The sequence below is a fragment of the Anabrus simplex genome, chromosome 1, assembly GCF_040414725.1.
Source record: "Anabrus simplex isolate iqAnaSimp1 chromosome 1, ASM4041472v1, whole genome shotgun sequence".
NCBI classification, from domain to species: Eukaryota; Metazoa; Arthropoda; class Insecta; order Orthoptera; family Tettigoniidae; genus Anabrus; species Anabrus simplex.
Genome location: NC_090265.1, coordinates 1,794,838,685 through 1,794,855,835, shown reverse-complemented (window position 1 = coordinate 1,794,855,835; position 17,151 = coordinate 1,794,838,685). Strand labels below are relative to the sequence as shown.

General features: G+C 43.8%; 1 protein-coding gene across 1 annotated transcript in view; it reads left to right on the top strand.

The window, feature by feature from the left end:
• LOC136882913 (enhancer of split mgamma protein) overlaps positions 1-17,151 on the top strand; it is a 44,901-nt gene that overhangs the window by 17,265 nt on the left and 10,485 nt on the right. The window contains exon 2 of the mRNA XM_067155159.2: positions 8,342-8,431. Coding sequence (XP_067011260.1) covers positions 8,342-8,431 — 90 coding nt within the window. The remainder of the gene's footprint in view (positions 1-8,341; positions 8,432-17,151) is intronic.

Sequence of the window (17,151 nt, the reverse complement as noted above, 5' to 3'; positions counted from 1 at the left end):
TACAGTTTACAGCAGAAATCCAAACCTGAGCGGTCTTTGCTTAACAATAGCCCAAATATTGGAGCATTGGAGTCTTATGTTCCTTTCTCAGGCAACGGGGCAAGTCTTCACAAGACAGTTGGAGAAACGAGGCTTTCTCGTGGGTGGAATTGCGAGGTTTTCATTGCCTAGCAACGATATACAGTACACCAGGCGAGCGCCGTACTTTCTAATTACAATTACCTCGCACGCACTGGTGATGCATGGGATGCCTAATCACTTGTTTTCGAAGGAGCGCTACACCTGCTGTATTGTGGATGTTGTGAAACAATTACCATTCACTTTACTGCCCACGTTCCATTACAGCGTGCATTTGTAAATACACCAAAGATTCAGAAAAGAAAATTTAATAACATATCAACGTATACACGTGTAGACATTCCACTCTATAAAAGAGATGTTTGTATGAAACAAAAACAATTACTGTTCGGCGAAATACATGTGTAGAAAGCAGGCGTCAGTTTGGAGCTTCGACTGCATTCTCACCAGATTCTCCACAAAATCATGTCTGTGTATTCGTTGTTGTTGAACACACTAACCATTGCCGATATACATCCAGCAGCTTAGTACTATGCGGTCGTAAGCGAGGTTTACTAATCCAAGGGGTTGCATTAGACGGGTAGCGCAGAGGAACATGCTACGAGTGACCGTTCGGTTGTTATCTCTCCATATTGTGGCGTAACCTGCCTGCTGGCAGTAGTGCCCCTGTGAAAATCAGTTAGTAGATATCCCATTCATCGCTTGTGCACGCGGGACATTTATAAGTAGAAAGTCCGGCGCTCGCGAGCAGCCTACTGTATACACGAGTATATCATTAATACCAATTACTATTGTACTATATACATTGCTAGTCAAGAAAATCAAGTGAATGATGTGGATTTCGAAACAAATATTTTTAAAAACGAGCAATGCAGGATAAGTAAGCATTTGTTCACACATAGTCAATGGGAGACATAAACCGACATATATTTTAGAATGAATAGTTCGGAAAGGAGACAAAAGCACTAACTCTAAACAAGATAGTACTAAAATGAGCAGGCTCAATTCATTTCTGAACTGCTCACTCAAAACAGTTGGAAGCTACGAGAAATGTGCGTAGCCCGCGTAGCACACTTTGAATATCACTGATCTACGTGCATTTATAACATGCGTTATTTTTCTGCCACTTCCCATCGTAAGGAAAGACACTTGACAACTTCTTATTCGTGTATCCAGATGTAGAAGATTCATTGTCGAGGAATTGCACCGTATCACGCCTGGAGATCTCACACATCTTCAATTGAAATGGCAGTTAAATGTGTAGTTGGTGATGTACAGCATGCTATTGTGCTTGCTGTTATCTCCCGAGCAGCGTGTTGTGTCCCTAGACAGAGTATAAGTGTCTGTCACCGATGTTCGATCAACTGGAAGACGGTAATAGGAGGATCTATTGTATATCATGTTCCCCGGAAGTTCGGCGATCCGTGGGAGCACTCCATGCGGTAGGTGAGGTGCGGTCACATGAGACGGTGAAATTAGCGTCTGACAGGGTTCAAGGCTGAGTACGCCAAGAGTGACATTAACCTATAGCCTAAAAACAGCTTTGGCAAATCCGTCTGTCGGTTCTTCTGGACCCATTTGCTTCATTTCTGCTTTATTCTCTCCGGTATCACCTGAGACATTAATAGGTCTCTTAAGTTCAGCCAACTTCGACTAATCATAAAATCAGGTCATTAAAAGATCAATCCAATAATTGGAGGCGAAGGACTACTCTAACTCGCAATACATTCAGTACTTAGCATGTTGCTAAGCGAGTAACACATACAATTAATATTCTGATTTATCCTTAGTAATGTCGTTGCATGCAGCCATGTTTGATTACTACCTGTCAAGGCAGGTAGAATACACATGACGAAAGAATACTATTCCCGGCTAGATACCCTTTGAACCTCCAACCTTTCCTAGCTTCCATATATATTCAACACATGACAGAGTGATCCTAATAACTTCCATGCTGTTAAGAGAAAAAAGTCTACGTACAAACAGACCCCACCATGACATACGCCTTAGACATTATCTGGGAACACCTATCGAACAGTAACCCAGCTACACTAGAAAGAGTCTTGTGCCTGAAAATAAAACGCTCCTTCCTCACTAACGTATGAGCTCACAAGACAACCGTTCTATATATAAGAACTGCAATTATAATTACCATTGCCTTCTACGACGCAATATCAAGCTTTACATCAAGATAAAAAAAGGCGACTATATGGATAGACGTCAGAATGGACTAATTCTGACTACGAACTGCGCAATACAAAAAGGCGCTTCTGATTAAACGTTTATAAAACCATTGAAAAGGGCAGGTAAAACAATGTGACTACGAGTTATCTAGTTCTTCTTCATCTTATTATAATATTTATCATCAGAGTTGGGAAGAAATTGAATTACTTGAAAGGATTACTTTTTTAGTAATAATTGTTACTTTTCACAAAATTCACTTTTTACTCGTAATAAAATTGCAAAATTACATTATAGTAATCGATATAGATCGCATCGAGATGTCGCAAGTCGTCGCACCAGGATACCTCGCGCACTCGTTTATTTACTGGCAGGTTGTTGTGGTTACTGAATGCGATTTAAATAGTCGAGTACTCCGTTGTCGAGGCTGTGGCAGTGGTGATGATTATTGTTTTAAGACGAGTCATGACTGAAAGTTTGAACTTTTACAATTTGCCACTTAATCTACAACACTAGCACAAAAGTTCCACACAAAATTCGAAGTGCATTAGTTAACTGGTTGCGAAGTTATTGGGTGGTATGAATAAAAATGAGAATATAGTATGTACTCAACTTTTCTGAGTATATACTCCACTTCATAAGAATAAAGTTCTTGAGAATGTACTCACTAGCTGAGTATATACTCATGTTATGGAGATGGTGTAGTATATACTCACCTTCCTAAGAGTCTGAGAGTAGTTTCTCATATGTGCTATGAATAAAAGGGAGTACCTTCTCAGATTGATGAGTATATACTCATTTTGTTTTGAGTATGGCTGATAGTTGTCTCAAGCTTGAGTATATGCCAATTTTTAGATTCTGAGGAGAAATAACATGGCTGAGTTTATTAATAATGTGGTGCCTCGTGGAAAAATTTACAAGGAGAGAAGTGAACATGTGAACTCTAATAATTTTAAAAGTCTATATCGTTTTTCCAAAGTTAATGTGGACTGGTTAAACCTATACTTATTTGGGCCGGAGAAACTGGAAACAAGAGGTGGTGCTGTTAAAAACATAGTAAAATTAAAAGCATTTTTAAGATTGGTAGGTGACCCAGGGTTCCAGTGTGGCATAGGAGAAGATCTTGGAATCCACCAAACAACTGTGTCTAAAAATCTTGTTGAGGTTATGGACCGCATCATGGCTAAAGCTGCAGTGTGGATAAAATTTCCTCAAACAGATATGGAATTTGAAGTTGCGAAACAAGAGTGGCAGGAAAAGTACTACTTTCCAGCAGCGGTAGGTGCTCTTGACTGCACTCATGTTGGAATTAATAAGCCTACACATTATGGTGATGAATATGTAAACAGGAAAGGTTATACAAGTATTACTGTACAGGCAACGGGCAATGCCAAGGAAGTTTTTACCAGTGTCGATGCATCATGGCCTGGATCTGTGCATGATTCTCGAGTCTGGAGAAATTCAACTGTCCAGACAACAGTAAGTCTGAATAGGGTAAATGCTTTACTGTTAGCGGATAGTGGCTATGGTATTGCACCTTGGCTTATGACACCGTTCAGAAATCCACAAACACCTCAAGAAATTGCCTATAACAGGTGCATTACCAAAGAAAGAGTTGTGATCGAACGATGTTTTGGGCAACTAAAACAACGTTTCCCAATTCTTCAGCACAAAGTACGCCTATCTTTAAATAAAGTGCCAAAACTGATCATTTGTTGCTGTGTGTTGCACAATATTGCCAAGTACTTACAGGATGAGGACCCTGAACTACAACCATTAGGTGGCAATGTAAGGTTAGAAGATGGAAATGAGGATGACATGGCAGCTGCTGCAAATATCAGGTGGAATGGTGAAGCTAGGCGAAATGAATTGGCAGAGATAATATATCAAGGTGTTTGAGTTGCAGCAAGTACCAGTGTCACTCGGTTTATTGTTCACTAAAAAAATCAAAAATGTATGCAAAACAATTTATTTTTAAATATATATATACTCGACTCTCATTCTTTCATCTCTGATTTTAACTTTTTTTCTGTGAGTTCCAACACTCTTATCTGCTTTAACAGCACCAAGCGCTGCAGGTCTGTGTTATTTAGAGTTCTGGTTTTGTCATTTTCATAGTCATCCAAAACACTTCTTTTTCGTTTAGGGGTGGCTACATTTGGAGAGTTGACGATTTCTACAGGACTCCCTCCTTCTCCTCCCTCTTCCAATACTACAAATTCCACTACAGGTGGAGGAATATGTTGTGGCTGAACTTCAGTAAGCCCTACTCCAACCGCAGTTGCTCCTACGAAAAAAAAAACGAAAAACAACGGAGCTAAAATCCCAGGCCCGGGATTCAAACCCGGTACTCTGAACCAAATGCCTAGGTGCTATTTGGTTCTTATAAAGCAATAAATATAAATATCTTAACCTTAAAGTTTGTAGTGTTGGCACACAAAATACTGAACTTTCTACAACCTCTATAAACCTGTTCAAGAAAATAATCGTGAATATACTTTAGGAACATACCTGGAATTCGTGTCAATGTTGGATTAGTATCCCCATCCAACAGCTCGTGGATAATATTCTCCCAGTCCTTCAGCACTATCCTTTTATTCCCCGTTTGGTTTATGTCGCACTTTTGTTTCACCCTCATTTTCATGTTGTTTATCCTTTTCGTAATGGTGCCGATCTCAACTTTCTTGCCGCACATGGCTATCAATTTCGTTTGAATTGCCTCCAACGATTCGGATTTTTCTTTCCGAACCGCCGGCAGTTGGGACTTACTAAAAAGTACCGCATGTTCCCGCAATATATTCGAAAATGTTACCGGATGAATACTTTCCATATCGACGAACTTCACGAACGAACAATCAGTGCAAACTACAAAGTTACAAACCAAACCGGATCCAGTTGAGGTTATGTTGCGATTGGAACCAAACAACATAACAGTTGACGATCGTACACACCATGAGTATCTACTCAGTTTCAAACGATCCACATGGCGGTGCGCTTGAGTATCTACTCCATCACAGGAGAATCTTTTTATTCTTACCAAATGGAGTACATACTACTTGGACTGAGAATATACTCCTACTAAATGCTCATGCTCATGAGTATGTAGTTTGAGTAAGTACTCACGTTTTATTCATACCACCCATTGACAAATAATGTTTACTTTGACATGTTGCACGGAAAATGCTCCTGAGCTTTGGTAGACTTGCCAAAAATACTCAACTCTGTGTTTTGCAGTCAGGTGAAAACTGTTCGAGGTATCTTTTCTTTTCGAATTTTCATTATTCAGTCTTTCTCTCTTTCTTTCTTTTGTCTCTCTTTCCTTCGTTATTAATCTCTTTAACCCTCCAGGGTTGGTTTTTCCCTCGGACTCAGCGAGGGATCCCACTTCTACCGCCTCAAGGGCTGCGGCCTAGAGCGTGAAACTTCGGGTCGGGAATACAACTGGGAAGCAGCATCAGTACCTCTCCCACGCAGCCTCACCTGCTATGCTGAACAAGGGCCTTGTGGAGGGGTGGGAAGATCGGAAGGGGTAGACTAGGAAGAGGGAAGGAAGCGGCCATAGCCTTAATTAAGGTACAGCCCCAGCATTTACCTGGTGTGAAAATGGGAAACCATGGAGAACCATCTTCAGGGCTGCCGACGGTGGGGTTCGAACCCACTATCTTCCGGATGCAAGCTCACAGCAGCGCGCCCTTAACCGCACGGCCAACTCGCCCGGTTTTGTTGACTTTACTGATGAAGAAATGAAGCCTTTCACAAGTCTAGATTGTGTTGAATGTACACTGACTGACAGAGCAAATGCAACACCAAGAAGGAGTGGTCAGAACTTTATGCCAATTGCAGGGTAGACTGACGTCACTGAGGTATGCTCATGATGTGAAATGCGCCGCTGTGCTGCGCACGTAGCAAACGATAAATGGGACACGACGTTGGCGAATGGCCCACTTCGTACCGTGATTTCTCAGCCGACAGTCATTGTAGAACGTGTTGTCGTGTGCCACAGGACACGTGTATAGCTAAGAATGCCAGGCCGCCGTCAACGGAGGCATTTCCAGCAGACAGACGACTTTACGAGGGGTATGGTGATCGGGCTGAGAAGGGCAGGTTGGTCGCTTCGTCAAATCGCAGCCGATACCCATAGGGATGTGTCCACGGTGCAGCGCCTGTGGCGAAGATGGTTGGCGCAGGGACATGTGGCACGTGCGAGAGGTCCAGGCGCAGCCCGAGTGACGTCAGCACGCGAGGATCGGCGCATCCGCCGCCAAGCGGTGGCAGCACCGCACGCCACGTCAACCGCCATTCTTCAGCATGTGCAAGACACCCTGGCTGTTCCAATATCGACCAGAACAATTTCCCGTCGATTGGTTGAAGGAGGCCTGCACTCCCGGCGTCCGCTCAGAAGACTACCATTGACTCCACAGCATAGACGTGCACGCCTGGCATGGTGCCGGGCTAGAGCGACTTGGATGAGGGAATGGCGGAACGTCGTGTTCTCCGATGAGTCCCGCTTCTGTTCTGTCAGTGATAGTCACCGCAGACGAGTGTGGCGTCGGCGTGGAGAAAGGTCAAATCCGGCAGTAACTGTGGAGCGCCCTACCGCTAGACAACGCGGCATCATGGTTTGGGGCGCTATTGCGTATGATTCCACGTCACCTCTAGTGCGTATTCAAGGCACGTTAAATGCCCACCGCTACGTGCATCATGTGCTGCGGCCGGTAGCACTCCCGTCCCTTCAGGGGCTGCCCAATGCTCTGTTTCAGCAGGATAATGCCCGCCCACACACTGCTCGCATCTCCCAACAGGCTCTACGAGGTGTACAGATGCTTCCGTGGCCAGCGTACTCTCCGGATCTCTCACCAATCGAACACGTGTGGGATCTCATTGGACGCCGTTTGCAAACTCTGCCCCAGCCTCGTACGGACGACCAACTGTGGCAAATGGTTGACAGAGAATGGAGAACCATGCCTCAGGACACCATCCGCACTCTTATTGACTCTGTACCTCGACGTGTTTCTGCGTGCATCGCCGCTCGCGGTGGTCCTACATCCTACTGAGTCGATGCCGTGCGCATTGTGTAACCTGCATATCGGTTTGAAATAAACATCAATTATTCGTCCGTGCCGTCTCTGTTTTTTCCCCAACTTTCATCCCTTTCGAACCACTCCTTCTTGGTGTTGCATTTGCTCTGTCAGTCAGTGTAGTTTAGGCTTACATAAAATTGCGTCAAGTTATGTAGTAAACCTTAAGAACTCCGTTTCGTCTATCTTCTATCTTAATCTGTTTACCCTCCAGGGTTGGCTTTTCCCTGGGACTCGGCGAGGGATCCCACCTCTACCGCCTCAGGGGCAGTGTCCTGAAGTTTCAGACTTTGGGTCGGGGATACAACTGGGGAGAATGACCAGTACCTCGCCCAGGCGGCCTCACCTGCTATGCTGAACAGGGGCCTTGTGGAGGGATGGGAAGATTGGAAGGGATAGACAAGGAAGAGGGAAGGAAGCGGCCGTGGCCTTAAGTGAGGTACCATCCCGGCATTTGCCTGGAGGAGAAGTGGGAAACCACGGAAAACCACTTCCAGGATGGCTGAGGTGGGAATCGAACCCACCTCTACTCAGTTGACCTCCTGAGGCTAAGTGGACCCCGTTCCAGCCCTCGTACCACTTTTCAAATTTCGTGGCGGAATCGGGAATCGAACCCGGACCTCCGGGGGTGGCAGCTAATCACGCTAACCACTACACCACAGAGGCGGACCACTCCGTTTCGTATGAAACAAAATCTAAGTCACACAGGACTCGCCTACTTTAAGGTTATAATTTATCAGATCAATTAGTGTAGTTTTAGTAAACGAGTCATTCGCTCCATGGATCACGAGATGTGTCTCATGTTGGTCTTTTGAAATTCTATTTTCTCGGAAAAGACTGGGAGTTACGACTTGTTATTTGAACCACTATGATATCTAGCCCACTTGTGTTGAAATGGATCAAATCAATGAGGACACTTTGGCAATGTCTAGAGGAAACATCTATCTCTGCTCCATGACATGTTGGGAGTTGCTTTCTCATCTCCTGTTGTACGTCTCTTTCAGGTGACAAAGCCACTGCTGGAAAGGAAGAGGAGAGCCCGAATCAACAGGTGTTTGGATGAGTTGAAGGACCTCATGGTCGGCGCTCTTGAGGTAAGTTCACTTCTAATTAGTATGATTTAAAAAATAATTGTGTTTGCATTCGATTTTGTGAAGTGAATTTCTGTGATCATTGCAATGACTTGTTCCTCATTCGCTCCTCGTAGAGTAACTTAAACCTCCTGCTATCAGGTGCCATCCTTGGAAGCCTCGGTTCGATTTCCGATAATGGCAAAAAAATTGAGATCGGCAGAGGACCGGTATGAGGTTAAAATGATACACGTGGCTAAAAAGAGCAGAAATTAGCCCGGCGTCATGGCTGGACTCTGGTCCACGGGGTCCCGGGTTCCATTCCCCACTCCATTTGGAATTTTAACCTACATTGGTGAATTCCTCTAGCTAGGAGGCTCAGTCTGTGCAGTCTTCAATATTGAAATTCACTCTAGGTAGGGATCCGTCGTTATGGATACCGAGGTTGACTGCAGGTGTCAGTCCAAAGGCCTACATCAGGCTTCTCTGCGACCCACTGTTGCTTGATGATGATGATGATGATGATGATGATGATGCTAGTTTCTAACATCTAGGTCATCGGTCCCAAGCCACTGTTCTTGTGGTTAGTGTTCAAGACTTCCCTGCTCTGCCACCAAATTTAAAAAGTCGTACGAGGACTGGAACAGGGTCCACTCACCCTCGGGAGGTCAACTGAGTAAAGAGAGTTCGATTCCCACCTCAGCCACCCTCAAACTGGTTTTTCGTTGTTTCTCCTGCAGGAAAATGCCGGGATGGAACCTAACTTATGGCACAGCCGCTTCTTTCCCTCTTCCTTGTCTATCAGCACAGCAGGTGAGGCCACCTCGGCGAGGTACTGGTTCCCTTCTCCAGTTGTACCACGACCAAATGGATCAGGAAACTGCCCTTGAGGTTGTACAGGTGGGATCCCTCTCTGAGTCCGAGGAAGAAACAAACCCTGGACGCTTAACTGACTAAATAATAACAAAATAGGGCTTCACCGTCACAGACACGCAGGTCGCCCATATGTGTCAATTCGAAAGACTGCACCAGGCCACTCCGGAGGCCACAGGCCATTATTATTATTATTATTATTATTACAGTAGAGTCTCACTCATCCGACCTTCGCTTATCCGACATTCCGTGTTATCCGACACTGGTAGACTTAATTTGAACTTTTGGTGGAGACTAAATTCAGGCACACCCGCTGTGGAGGGTGCGACCATGGGACAAGCACTGGCCTGACCGCTGGCGGTAGGACAGTTTTTTTTTCTCAAGGACAGGTGCAGTGAGTCTTCAGTCATTGTTCATTGTAGTATTGGTTGGGTGCGGATGTTGTAGTTTTCATATCCTCTGTGAGTATAGCGAGTAAATGGAAGAAAGTGATTGTTTCTATGGAAGACAAGTTGAGTGCATTAAAGAGACTGGACAAAGGGGAAATGAGGCTTCAGATTATGGATGTTGGATGTGTTACAGTGGGAGAGTGGAAAAAACTGAGGGAAGAAATTTAAAAGGGGTGCTCTACCAGAGCAGAGAAAAAATGAAAAATGTGAGTACGAAAAAGTAAGTGAAGCACTGTTTCTTTGGTTATCTCAACACTGGGAGAAGGAGCTGCCAATATCTGGCCCCATTCTGCAGGAAAAGGCTGTGTATTTCCAGAAGGAGTTTAATGAAGGGGACCCTAATTTTCCTGCCAGTGCTGGGTGGCTTGATCGGTGGAAGAAACGGTACGGCATTAGGCAGCTTAATACCTGTGGAGAAAAGACATCTGGAATGTTTTCGTTCAATACTGCATGTACTGTACAATTCAATAAACAGAGAACCGTAAAACCTTCCTGTTTGTCTCAGTTATTCTGTATTATCCGACATTTTCGGTGATCCGACGTACTCCAGGTCCCGTTTAGCTCGGATAATCGAGACTCTACTGTATTATTATTATTATTATTATTATTATTATTATTATTATTTTGTGAACTCTGCCGATGACCACTTTGTGATATCATTTCTCTGTTCGGAGACAGGTGTTTTCCTCACCAAGCACATGTAAAATTTCCAACGTTTTCCACTGCACTCTATGTGACACATTAAACGACATCGACAATATTGTGCTGTTGCGACCTCGAGTTCCTTTTACTGGCTAAGTAACGGATAACTGAGCCCGCTTAGTTCTAGAGATTTAGGATTTATATTGTTAAAGAAGGAGCCTCCGTGGCTCAGACGGCAGCGCATCGGCCTCTCACCGCTGGATACCGTGGTTCAAATCCCGGTCACTCCATGTGAGATTTATGCTGGACAAAGCGGAGGCGGGACAGGTTTTTCTCCGGGTACTCCGGTTTTTCCTGTCATCTTTCATTCCAGCAACACTCTCCATTCTCATTTCATAGCATTTATCACTCATTAATAAATCACCTTGGGCGTGGCGACCCCATTGTAAAAACAGCCTATATATGTTTCATTCATTACATCCCTGACCCGGTCAGTGACTGGAAAAAGAGGTTGTAGGTTTTCATTTTCATTGTTAAAAGAAATCAGTCACCAGCCTATTCAAAATAACTGAAAGAAGTAGCTGGACTTGTGACGAACAAGGACAAAAGTAAATGTTTGTTTGGTTGTACACTGTATTTTGGATAACATTACATTTCAGTACAAATTATCACTTATTTCTGCATTTTGTTGTTTGTTTCTTGCTTCAAATGAGGGACTTAGTGTGCCGCACTACATACCAGGTGTATGCGGTTTCACTAAGAGATGGCGCCAGCGAACAGTACACAGCGTATGAATTTGACACACGCTAGCCTCTCAGTGAACATGTCCACGTTTGTGCCTGCTCGCATTGCTTTTCTTATTTAATCAAAACGAAAGGCTGTGGAAAGTCATCGTTTGCTGTAGAAACATGTGAGCGCCTTGTGTCTGGTGGGACCTGAGCGGTGTTGTGTATTATGAGCTCTTGAAGCCCGGCGAAACCGTTAATGCACAAGAAATGATTCATTTAAATCACGCATTGATCGAAAGGTGACCAGAATGGGCCAGAAGACATGACAAAGTGATTTTGTTACACAACAATGCGCCATCTCACACAGAAAAACCAGTGAAAGACACCTTGAAATCGCTTCCATGGGAAATCCTTCCGCACCCGCCGTACCGCCCCGACCTGGCAGCCATCTCACTATCACCTCTTCGCATCAGCGTAAGTGCGGCCAGTATCCAGTATTCGGGAGATAGTGGGCAGCTCTGAAGATGGTTTTCCACGGCCGATTCCTTCCCATTCCCAGCTGTTTCTTGTCCCATCGTCACCATAAGACTTATCTGTGTCGGTGCGACGTAAAGCAACTTACAAGAAAATAAATAAAAATATCGGATTTACGTCACACTAACTTCTGTTACGGTTTTCGGAGACGGTGAGGTGCCGGAATATTGCCCCACAGGACTTCTTTCACGTACAAGTAAATCTTCAGACAAGAAGCTGGTTCGAACACCACCGGACTGACGCGGGGTCGATCCCGCCACCGTGAGCTCTACCATCCGAGCCACTCAGTCCGGCTCATTTGAAATGATTTGTCTTTTAAAAATAGAAAAAAACTTTACAAATAATTACCGAGTGGGTTAGCACGTGGCTGTGATGTTACATTTGGTTGATGGTGAGGTCGAATCCCATCGTCGGCAGACCTAAAAATGGTTTTCCGTGGTTTCCCATCTTCACACCATGCAAATTCCGGAGCTATACCTTCATTAAAGCTAAGGCCGCTTCCTTTCCAATCCTAGCAAAAAAAAAAAAAAAAAAAAAGAAGAAATTAAAACAAACAAACAAATTTCTTGTTGACGAGGCGATATTCTATTGCCGACTAATTGTACTTACCGGCGTTAATGTTAACTCGGTGATTTACAACTTTGCATATAAAAAGCTACTAATTTGAAACCTAAAATTGGGACGTTTGTGAGCTGGGAAGATAAATATAGGGACACGGGACACACTTCATCGAGAAATGGCATTGGCCCACTTTTTTTGCTACTTAACCAGGCTTACCAAATACCATCCATAAATCTTGGGGTTCTGATTTTTTCTCATTTCTTGCACAATTGCTTCCCTTTCGTATCACTCAGATCTTACCACTGCAGTTTTTTAATAGATTCTACGTTAAAAACCTTGTCTGTTTGTTAGGTCATCAGCCCAAAGGCTGGTTGGATCCTCAAATAGCACCACCAAAGGCTATGCACTTATCGGAAACCGCAAAAACCAATGGCATATAACACGGGAAACATGCCAAAGAGGGTTCGTTCCTTGTCTTCTTATTCTTCTTTATATGTTTACCCTTCAGGATCGGTTTTTCCCTCGGACTCAGCGAGGAATGCCACCTCTACCGCCTGAAGGGCAGTGTCCTGGAGCTTCATACTCTAGGTCGGGGATACAACTGAGGAGGATGATCAATACCTCTCCCAGGCGGCCTCACCTGCTATGCTGAACAGGGGCCTTGCGGCGGGATGGGAAGATTGGAAGGCATAGACAAGGAAGGAAGAAAGGAAGAGGATGTGGCCTTAAGTTAGGTACCATCCCGGCATTTGCCTGGAGGAGAAGTGGGAAACCATGGAAAACCACTTCCAGGATGGCTGAGGTGGGAATCGAACCCACCTCTACTCAGTTCATCTCCCGAGGCCGAGTAGACTCCGTTTCAGCCCTCGTACCACTTTTCAAATTTCGTGGCAGAGTCGGGAATCGAACCCGTGCCTCCGGGGGTGGCAGCTATTCACACTAACCACTACACCACTGAAGGCCCATCTAGCGGCGAGAACAGGAATTGTGCCGGCTGCCGAAGCCTGTCGCACTCCTCTGGGGCAATGATTGATGAGTGACAGATGAAATGAAAGGATATTGGAGAGTTTTGCTGGAATGAAAGGTGAAAGGGAAAAGCTTACTACCCGTAGAAAAACCTGTCCCGTCTCCGCTTTGCCCAGCACAAATCTCACATGGAGTGACCGGGATTTGAACCACCGAACTCAGCGATGAGAGGCCGACGCGCTGTCGGCTGAGATACGGAGGCTCCACAAAATAATGTTATCAATGTTAAATTCAAAGTCATTGTAATGGTTGTGGCCAATTAGTTCGCACTGTGGTTGGTTTCTGGATACGAACCTAAACGCTATAAGATAGAAATTGCGTTATTTGAAGGAGAATGTTGCTAAAAATAAAACTTTATACATGTATCTCTAGCAGAACTCCTTATTGCGAGGAAGAACTGCGGTTCACACACGTTTAAGATTCCATTCGTTTCATTAGAACGGGTTTTTTTTCGTTCTCGTAATCCTGTACAAGTTCTCACACTGGATGTCATTCTTACAGTGACAATCAACCATCCGTGAAAGAAGTTGTCAGTCTCGGATGTTGATAGTTTCCATTTCCGTTGATTATAAATGCGAATCACAAAAATACCAGACAAGGCTGGTCAAAGTTCTTCCAGTGGAACGATCTGTCAGTGGATGCTGTAGTGTGGGAAGGAGACGCCCGACCGCCGTGTTTGGACAAGAAACAAACAAGAAGCGCTCGTTCGAGACAAATTGCATCAGTTCTGGTCCAGCAGCTAGAGCGAGCTAGTGGCGCGTAACAGCTCCTCCCCCTGGACGTCTGCACTTCTCATTCATTCGATCCTTCAGTCATCATGTCCTTAGCGCATCGCCACTAATCCAGCGAATCTATCTGTCGTTCCCTAGCAGACAAAGACACTATGAAAAACGTAAATTAGCAATTTCCTCAATCGTGTCGAAAGTTGAAGGGCTAAAGGGCCCGATAGCTTTCAGTTTGTGAGTCTTGGACAGCTCTATCAAACTAAAAAAATTACAAATACGATTTCTGGTCTAAATGCAGTTCCACAAAAAGAGCCTAAAAGCGCGTATTTCTTTACCCGTTTTCTTTCTTATTCAAATCCTTGTCAAATTAACTTATTTACATAATTCTTTCTGTAATGTGTTCCTTGGTTCAATACACTCAGGCGTATTTTGATTTTTGATAAATGTCTACAGGGAATGTAGTTATAAGGGCTTAAGCGAAACTCTACATTGACTGACATTAGCGCTCGCAGTGGTAGGAAAAAGGCGAACTGCTAATTTAATGCACTGGAAACGATCAATTTGTAATGTTTAGGAATAGATAAAGAATATATTCTCATACTTCATTATATTAACCTAAAATTCGGAGCTCATTTCCCTAGGAGTTGCTTGCCTCAAGCGCAAGTAGATTTCGAGCTGTCAGTGGAGAGTTGGCGTGGAATGACATAAATAGAGCAATAACCTGGAGCGGAGCTTTTAAAAGTAGGAAAAGTCATAGTCTAATATGAAGATAAAATTGGAATTCAAGAGGACAAATTGGTGCAAATTTATATTTATAGGGCGAGGATCGGTAAATTTCCGAGTTCTTTGAAAACCTTTGAGAAAGATCCAGGGAACAATTGATAGGGAATCTGCCATCTCGGCGGTTAGCCCAAAATATCATCACTGATGATTGATTGATTGATTGATTGATTGATTGATTGATTGATTGATTGATTGATTGATTGATTGATTGATTGATTGATTGATTGATTGATTGATTGATTGATTGATTGATTGATTGATTGATTGATTGATTGATTTCACTTCACTATGTTTCAAGAACTTTGAGTATGTGTGGCTCAGGCGGCAGCGCGCCGGCCTCTCACCGATGGGTTCCGTGGTTAAATCCCGGTCACTCAATGTAAGTTTTGTGCTGGATAAAGTGGAGGTGAAACATTTTTTTTCCGGGTAATCCGGTTTTCCCCGTCATCTTTCATTCCGGCAACACTCTCCAATACCATTTCATCTGTCAGTCATTAACCATTGGCCCAAAGAAGTGCCATAGGCTTCGGCAATCGGCACAGTTCCTATCTTCGCCGCTAGATCGGGGCTTCATTCTTTCCATTCCTGCCGCGGTCGAATGACTGTGGATTTTCATTTTCATGTATAAGAACTGGATCCCCAAAATGCCTTGGAGATTTTATTTCTTTTCACTGTGTTTCAAGACGTTGAACATTTCGTCTAGTTCCAAGAATTGGATCCTTAAAAATGTATTTAAATCTTTTTTGTTTAAGTTCCAAGAAGTTGATTCTCAAAATTCCTTGATTATGTTTCAATTCTCTGAGTTTTAAGAACTAGATCCTGAGAATTCCTACAAATAATTTCGTTCTTTTTGACGTCCGAAGAAAGGAATTTAGTATGTCCGTTCCAAGAATGGATTGTGGGAATTCCTTCATTTACAGTCGGACTGCTCCATCATCTAAGAGTAGGATCCTTAAATGTAATTGCTTTTCTTTATTTTAAAATAACTGGTTCCAAAACTTCCTGCTCTTCTTGCTCAAGAAGTGATTGTTAAACTTCTGGTCTCTACGTTGCAAACAATCGTTTCTCAAAAGTATTTCTAATAGCTACAGATATACTTACTTTTCAAAATTATCCGAGGCCAAATACTCCATATAAATTACTCATTAACCCTCCTAAATTTTCGTTAGCTTTCACGTTCCAGACTTATGACTGTCATGTATGTTTGTGTATTACAGTATTTCCTATCCTCAGCACCATGGCCCAGATTCCTAGTTTCTTGTTATTTAAGGCCGTTTATTTACATTTATTTTTAATCTCTTCCATGTGTAATTCTGGATCTTTCTCTAAACATCATTACTAATAACTTAAAGACTTCTTCTTCTTCTCCTTTATCTGTTTACCCTCCAGGGTCGGTTTTTCCCTCGGAATCAGTGACGGATCCAATCTCTATTGCCTCAAATGCAGTGTCCTGGAGCTTCCGACTCTGCGTCGGGAGATACAACTGGAGAGTATGACAAGTACTTCGCCCAGGCGGCCTCCCCTGATATGCAGAACAGGGGGCCTATCGGGGGGATGGGAAGATTGGAAGGGATAGACAAGGAAGAGGGAAGGAAGCGCATGGCCTTAAGTTACGTACCATCGCGGCATTTGCCTGGAGAAGAAGTGGGGAAACCACGAAAAACCACTTCCAGGATGGCTGAGGTGGAAATCGAACCCACTTCTACTCAGTTGACCTCCCGAGGCTGAGTGGACCCCGTTCCAGCCCTAGTAGGACTTTTCAAATTTCATGGCAGAGCCGGGAACCGAACACGGGCCTCCGGGGGTATCAGCTAATCACACTAACCACTACACCACAGAGGCGGACAATTTAAACACAGTGTAGGTTAATTAAATTATTTTCTGGTACCCCATAACCACTAGTGCAATTATGCATCTTCCTTGACCGAGTGAATCTTTATTTTTAGGCTACTTTATATTACATCTTTGACAAACAACAAAATGTCTTCTTTTGACAGACGTTTTCCCATTCTGTTAGAAACTGTTAATAAAGAGGCCTAGTCCCTTTCATTATAGCGTTAATACAGCCTTCACTTCGAATTTATACCCGATGTCACGATAAAAATGCTATTATTTCGTTACATATTGAGTTGCATAAGACATGAGTCATTTATAACGTCACTATGTTATATTTTTCACAACTCTGGTGTTATGTTCACAGAACAGAACAGACTAAAAGCTGCTCAACTGTGGGGGAAAGTGCACGGCCGACTGGATCCCTCGCTGCGCAGAGCGACGCATCAAGTCGGCCGTGCCGCGATGCGTAGTAGTACAAACGTATCCCACTAGATGGCAGCGCTGTCTGGGGACAAAATACAGCGAGGCTCACTCAGTACCTGTCACTTGAACATGGGGACACAGCTTCTTAAAAGAATTCATGTGCG